Source organism: Argiope bruennichi, chromosome 10 (assembly GCF_947563725.1).
Source record: "Argiope bruennichi chromosome 10, qqArgBrue1.1, whole genome shotgun sequence".
Classification (NCBI taxonomy): Eukaryota; Metazoa; Arthropoda; class Arachnida; order Araneae; family Araneidae; genus Argiope; species Argiope bruennichi.
In genome coordinates this window covers 21,327,999-21,336,246 of record NC_079160.1, presented here as the reverse complement: position 1 = coordinate 21,336,246, position 8,248 = coordinate 21,327,999, and the positions used below count along the sequence as shown (strand labels likewise).

At 26.0% G+C, this 8,248-nt stretch overlaps 1 protein-coding gene across 1 annotated transcript; it reads right to left on the bottom strand.

Moving 5' to 3' along the window:
* Window positions 1-427: 427 nt before the first annotated feature.
* On the bottom strand, window positions 428-8,019 carry LOC129989121 (probable protein BRICK1-B). Its single transcript, XM_056097446.1, has 3 exons — window positions 7,858-8,019; window positions 3,321-3,403; window positions 428-594 (listed from the first exon to the last, which is right to left on the bottom strand). The coding sequence occupies exons 1-3, from the start codon at window positions 7,976-7,978 to the stop codon at window positions 568-570; spliced, it is 231 nt and encodes a 76-aa protein (XP_055953421.1). The 5' UTR covers window positions 7,979-8,019; the 3' UTR covers window positions 428-567.
* Between the last annotated feature and the right edge of the window lie 229 nt (window positions 8,020-8,248).

Below are 8,248 nucleotides of genomic sequence, written 5' to 3'. Positions count from 1 at the left end.
AAAAAAAACACACACACAACACAATACATCCCATAAATGAATACAAATACCTCTAGATTTTTAAGCACTAATATAAATACTTTAAAAATATCCATTGAATTTTTCTCATTCCACTTAGTCCAGATTTTTATTAAAACTGCATCGAAAGATGTGCCAAAATTTAATGTTTCTTAATTTTCTTTCAGAGATCAACTTCATTATTTGCAGATAATTTCATAATTTTGAATAAAAGACAACAAATTAATATTTTTACAAACAATTCCCAATGAAATGCATGATACACTTTTTATATCCTAACAAATTACTTAACATTTAAGTTTATAAGTAAATTTAGTTCAAATGAATAATTATACCAAAACCTTATTTTTAAGAAAAAGATTTACAAGGTAAGTATGTTTTATAAGAAATTAAGAAAAATATAAAGAACTCAGAGAAAAAATGCAATATTTAATGAGTTATTATCACACAAATCTATATGAAAATGCAAAAAATTCGTACAAGCACACAAGCTTTACATTGTACAATATATACATATGTTTTCATAATTTCTTCAATTAACGCATTCAGCTATGTCAGTGTTTCACCTTTAGTGACCTGAAAGAGAAAAATATTTTTTTCTTGTGTTAATTGCAATTTATTTTTACTGGGCACTTACAGCAACTAGTTGGTTGGTTCATATGCTAATAGTAATAACACAGTTATGGCAACTAAGATTAAAAAAAAAAAAAAAAAAGAAATCTTATTTGCTATTGCTATTAAACAGTATTTAAATTTTAGTTAGTTAAATACAATTATTGCAATAAGAAATTAAGAATTGAATTTTACACAAAACATGCATGCTGAATGTTTGAGTTAATCCCTTATATTTAACTGTTAGAATACTAAAATAATTGTTATTCTGTATACAAAATATAGACATGCAGCACACATAAAAAAAAAATATCTATAAGAAATTCAGGTGCTTTTTCATAATACCGGCGCAGGCGACAAAGTCGCCAATAATGATGTAACCAATGGCAAACGGAATATCGCCGCAACTGTGTTATTGCTTGATGTGATTTGCACCAGTATAATGGAAAAATATTGAAATGCAAACGTATGAATAATTTTTATCCGTATATAATATATAAATACATAGTAATTTAATATTCATAAACTAGAAAGACAAACATCATCATTAAATAACTACTAATGAGAAGAAATATAAAAGATTAACTTGAACTTCATTATGTAAAAAAATATTCAGCAACTTTAAATTATCAAGCAATGATACTAGTTATTAGGTAAGTATAATTTTTTCTCTCACTAGGCAGAAAATTTTAAAGTGATTGTGTACAATAATTGAATTTTGATATGTTTATCACTTAGCATTGCCAGTTAAAAATGAAGAGTAAGAACTCTAAGAAATTTATATCTAAAGAAGACATTAGGAGTGTGAAGCATAAAATGAAACTCAAAAAATAACTTATTTGAATTTAAAACTCCATTAAAAAATACTTTAAATTTCCATTTATTTATATAGAGTTCATTATAAGAATAAGGGAATTTAATTTTTTTTTATATACAAATTTCATTATACACAGAAAATAATTTTATGATACTACGCATAGTGACCTTGAAATAAAATTACTGTTTGAAGTTACTTGGTATTTAAAAAATATATAAAAATCAGAAGATTTAGATAGATATAAAAAATATACACATCAAATTTATTCATAAAAGTGCTGAAAGATAGTTAAAATCAATTTTAATGTTATAATAATAAATTAAGTAAAATAATAATAACCAACAGATTCAAAATTATAAACAACCAATAGAGCCCCCTAAGAATAATATCTTACAAAATACATTACACAAATAAATTTTTAAACTAAATTAAAGAAAAATTATTACATAGAGGGAATTAGTGCAGTCAAACTATAAACCAGTCAATCACCAAATTTCAAGATTCCTTAAGATGTAAATAATATATACAAACAACAGATGTAATACAACTATAAGATGTAAATAATACACACAACCCATCCTGCCTGTTAATCCACACTCTCATAACTGTGTAAGATGACTTAAAAAATTGATATTTGTGTTATTAACCCCATACCAGTGATTAATCACAAAAAATAACAAAATTGGGATGATTAATGTAATCAACAGCAGTAAAAAAAGCAGCCATGTTAATTTAAACTAAAATTTGATAATAATCACAAATGATGTGTGATTAACCCTTATCGTGGCAAGATTGTTTTTTTGAAGTAAAAAAAAAAAAATGTATATATAAAAATGTGTAAGAACAAACATTTAGGCATGTGTATTTTATAATAAACATACATATTTAGGGGGAAATGTCATGTGTTTAATAAAACTAAGTTAAAAATTATTTTATAGTGGTAGTATATTTTTATAAAGTTGTATGTATGGTATACTATATAAAATGAACATAAGGGTTAAGGCAAAATTTGCCAATAGCATGTGATTAATGCTAATGAGTACTTCAATCAAACTGTATAAATTGTCATAAAATATTTCAAAGGATATCTCTGGAAATATATATTTTTAAAATGATATAAAAATTATTTTTAAGTGCTAATCCCTTCAGAAATTATTGGTGAAAACGTGTCTGAAAATTTTGAAACTTCACTTAATTCTTAAATAAATAAAATTTAAATAATGCCCCAAGACTCATGTATTCAGCATCCAAAGAATATCAATGCAAATTGATTAGCTGTAAGTTCAATGGTCTGTATTCTGTAGATCACCAATAGACTTTAATTTTTATCACAATTCGATTATTTGATATGTACAATTTTAACAGATATAAGGGATTTCCAAACGTATATAAAATTCAGACGTTTGTCTTTGAATGTTATATATGTTTGTAAAAGCATTTTTTAAACATAATTGAAGTTTCATAATACTACCAATTTTAATAAATAAAATCGAATAGGCCATCCTATTGCTGATATATACAAAAACTGGAAGAGGGGGAAAATTTTAATTTTAGATGTAATATAAAAACTTATAGTACAACTCATAGAATTATTTTTAATCTATATTTACATCCATATGTTTCATAGAATACATTACATCTATATGTTACAATCCTGTTAAAAATGTTTAGAAATTTACTGGAATAATTATTTATATTAAAATGTTTTACTTTCATAAAAAGACGAATTCACAGTTCACATATAAATAAAACTGTTTGTATTTTTTTAAACTTTTAAACAAATATTCTAGAACATATTTTCAGAATACCTAAATAACATTTTTAAAAATTGCCTTCTATTTCCACTTGAAAACAAAATATACAATTCACTTACCCTTGCTTCAAGATAATCAATCCTTCTTTCCAACGATGTTAATTTTTCATTCAGAGTTGCAAGCCGGGAACGGCAAGACATATCTAAATTTAAGCATTATTATAGGGTTTGTTATATGTCTTGCATACATGCATAGTAAAATATTCACACAAATAAACATAAGAAAAGATATTAAAAAAAAGAAGTAACAAAAAAAAAATATTTAAGTAAGGAAGAATTGATTTTGTTAATCAGGTTGGGAATTACAGTAAAAGTTAAATTGCATCATGAGAATCTCAACATCTAAAATGATTACAGAAATGGCTTAGTTTGAAAAAAATAGGGATAGTTATGTATTCATTGCATGTCAGCGATTAATCACCAAAGATGTCATGTTCATTGCAGTCTGCCAATCATCATTGAAAAAAATCTCCAAAGATGTTATATTAGTCAATTAACTATGTTGAAAATGGCATGCAATTCAGTTTAAAAATTGCTAATGGTATGCATTTAATATATTACCAAAATAAGTAAGAAATTTGAACAGGCTGAAGCTGGATGTATTGAAAAGAGAACAGAAACAGATATTAAAGAAATACGATGATTAAAATTGAAAATATTGTAACAACTGTTGAAAGAGTATCCTATTATAAATACTCTTCAACAAGTAATTGAGAGTTGTTATATAAATGGTCGATGTCTTTAAACAGTAAAAAAATTTCTGAAAAATTCAATGCGTGTGGAAGAGCCCTGTAATGCAAAAAGCTTGGCCATCAACATTTAAAATTTGGTTTTCTTTTTTGCTTATATGTCACATTTTCAACAGGTGATAAAAAAAAGGGGGGGTAGAGATATTACTTTTTAAATTAAGTCTTTTTCTTGTGATTATTATTTATTGCAATATCCAACAAAATATGATTACTAGAAGAGACTACAAAAAAAGTTACTTTAAAATATAACCATTCTTTACTTAATACAAAATAAAAAAAAGGGCAATTTTATGCAAATCTTAAGCACATAAAATGCCCTAATCAAACAAAAGTACTTAAGTATTCAATATTTAAAAAAGCATAATTTAGACGGAGATTATGCTGGAGTCCTTGGCCTAGGAGTAGCACGTCTTCTCCATGATCTGGGCTCCTGGTTTGGGCATGGTTGTTCTTTATCTCTGTTCTATCTGCAATGTATGTGAAAGAGACCCCCCCCCTGCAAAAAGGGTTTTGCAAGCGAGTGTGTTGTGTCATCTTCATATGAGCTGAAAGTCAGACTTCTGCCCTCAGGGGCCTTTATCCTCAGAAGCTACTACACAAACTCAGCTTAAATCGCTAACATTGTGAGTGGGCTTGTCTAAGTGCCATAGGTAATAACAACAACAGATGGAGACTATGGACAATAACTATTCAAATTGTGAAATTCCATAGGATTCTTAAGAATTAATAACCTTTTTATAATAATTATGCTTAGCTTAACAGGAATTTCTTCTTTAGTTTAAAAGGTAAGATTTATATTTTACTAAGAGAAGGTTGCAACCGAAGAAAAATTCCATTGGCAAGTCAAATACTTCAGTAACAACATGTCAGTACTTTTCTTAAATGTACCTAATGAACAGAAAATTTTAATTTTCATCATCCTGCTAAGAATTCATTAAAAAAATGATAATAACAAAAATCAGATGATTAAAGTTTGTCCCTATGTTTATTACACACACACACACATGTGTGTGTGTGTGAATTCAAATATTATAAGATATGTAGAAATGAATACATTCAGAAAAAAATGGAAGAATCTTCAATTATACAGCCAAAAATGCCAAACAATTCATTTACAAAGAATATTTAACATTAGAGTTGTATGAAAATCTGTATTTTTCAAAGATTAAGACCTTTTACTAATAAAAATTATGATTTTTTTTAAGAAAGTGTCCAACAGTAATAACGTTTTTAATAAGAAAGTTTCCATACAGATCGAATTAAAATTTTACATATAAAATTGAAACAACCAATATTTATTTAAACACATCCAAAAGTGAAAAATAAGTACAAACAAAGAGCATGTTTAAACTTACAGGAAAGAATGTATTTTGAGGTGGGTTTATACGAGAGCCAACAAAATGAAAATTAAGCCCATTAAATTATATTTCTAAAAAAGACCCTTCCAGTAGCACAATAGCATCAGAAAACAAAAGCATTTAATTAACAAATAACCAGTAGAATATTCTAAAATTATTGTCATGATAAGAGTTCACACAGGAAAGCATAAAAATAGTAATTTGTTTCACAATGCGGACTCTCCAAACAATCTTTTTCGTTACCTGATAAGTTATGGGGGGAAAAAAAATTTCATTTGCATTTTATATCTCATTGCAATACATTTTTATCATTGTATATTAATTATATAGAAAAGTAATAAACTTGAAACATACAGTTTTTAAAATATGAAAATCATTCAAAAGTTCAGCAAGAGGACAAGTTTTATATATATTATTTATAATCAATAAGTAGCCCATTTTGTATCTTTTCTTTATTTTTTTGTTATAAAAATAATAATTCTGCAAACAAAGTAATTGTTTTTAATCCCTTTTTATTATATATTATCACAAAATAAAAATTTGCATATTTTAATAATTAAAAAATTTAAATATTTTAAAGACACAGTTATATTTCATGATTCTCATTATTTTCAGATATCAGATAATTTTAATAAAAAAATTATCCACTAAACACAGAGAATAAAAGATATTGTCTGAATGTAACAAAAATATACTTGTAGTTATAAGAATCCAACAAAATACAATATAAAAATACAAATTTTAGACGCGTTGAATTTTTATTAAAAAAACTAAATATCAAACAAATTTTGCTAAGCATGAAAGAGAAGATAAAAATACTTAACAGATGTCTTATTTCATTTAAAGTGAAAATTTTACACAATTATTAGTTTATAAACTAACAATAATTGATATGCATTGTGTCTTTAAGTATATAATGAATATCTTCTCCTAATTTTTTTTTTTTATTAATTTAGCAGCGTATAACTTGCAAATACAAAAATGCTTAAAACATTAGTGCTATCTTTATCTTTTTTTAAAAAAACATGCAACACTTTTTTTTTATTTGTATCCAAGAAGAAAACAAGAGTTTTTATAATTTTTCATCTCTGTCAATATATATGAGCTGCTGAAATGATTCATTAAAATCTTTGTCTAGTCTGTTTTAGAGTAAGTGTTAAATCTATCACAATGAATCATATAAGAGCGAATTATAACAGAAATAATAACCCAAATAACAAGTGATGTCGTAAAAGATAAATACATCTTGTATTATTACTAATTCTTTTTTTACAACTGTTTCAGTCTTGGTAACAAAAAAGAAATTTGTGCTATAACAATCATTTATTTAATTTCCAACATTAATCTTTATAATATTATTTTAGTTTCCATGCATTTAAAGGCCTTAAATATACAGTGAACTCTTTTAATTATAATGAAACAAAGGAACTATTTTACACTCAGAAAACAAATTATATGAGATAAGAAAGGCTGCAAAATGTAAGAACGCAACAGTAAAAATGATAGAACAAGTTAAAGAATTTTTCACAATTTAGACGAATTCAATACACCATAAAATATAATAAAACTAACTTCAGCTTATGAATATCTCATGTATATAAAATAATCTTTTGCAACATTTTTCTCTTAAATTTAACCCTTATCGTGGCAAGATTGCTTTTTTGAAGAAAAGCAAAAAAAATGTATATAGGTAGCTTCTTTACGCTATAAAAAACATCAAAAAATAAATTAAAAAATCTAGAATGTCATGTGTTTAAAAAACTGAGTTAAAAATTATTTTATAATGGTAGTATATTTTTATAAAGTTGTATGTATAGTATACTATATTAAATGAATAAAAGGGTTAATTGATGTGTTCACATGTTTGCATACATATGCAATGTCACAATCCATCACTGATTTGTTTAAGCAATTTTGTAAAAAGTTATACAACAAAATGAATAAAAGCATGTGATTGGGTAAAAAAACGGTATCAACTTGCTTCTACAGTCGCTTCTATAATCTATCGACTACCAAGTCTATAATATAAAGTATATCACATATAAAAGTGATACTAAAATTGTAAAAATATCCACAAGTAAACAATTTATAAACTCTTGTATAAATGTTTCTTAAAATACTACTTCAGCATAAGATGTTCACCTAAACTATGAATCAAATCTTTGATACGTTTGCATCAAATAATAACTCATCTTCAAACACGACTGACTGAAGCTATATTCAAATAATTAATGCAACTTCCGTTACTTGGATTTAGTTTTGATTTGAATAACGAAAACACACAGTTTTGTATCCACTAAAAATTACTATAATCTCAGTGCAGAATTTATATTTCTTTGTAATAAATATAAATTGCAAACAACTTGCTATATGAAGAGAATATTTTAAGACATAATACTCAAAATAATTCTATAGGAAGAAAAGGAGTACGTAGAAGTTTTAAAAAAATCCAGGATCTTTACAAAATCAACATTCGTTTCAAAAACTTACCGAATGAATTTAAGAAGTCGGCAATTTTCTTTATACTTGCAGTAATTATTTCTACATATTCTCTATTGGCCCAATCTTGTTGAATTTGTTTCTGAATAGCTTCTCGCTCTAACGCCGCCATATTTACAATCGTCTGTTTCGGATTGTAGATGAAATAAAAGGGGAACGACAGTTAAACGCTGTCTGAAGTGAAGTGAACTCATTTTAAAGACCCTTTGAGTGAATGTCATACTAGAGCAAAACAATAACATGATGACAAAGATTGCCTTTAAAATAAAAATAAAAAGGTTCCAAAAGTTTCTCAGAGAAATAGCGTGAATAGCTTCTCGCTCTAACGCCGCCATATTTACAATCGTCTGTTTCGGATTGTAGATGAAATAAAAGGGGAACG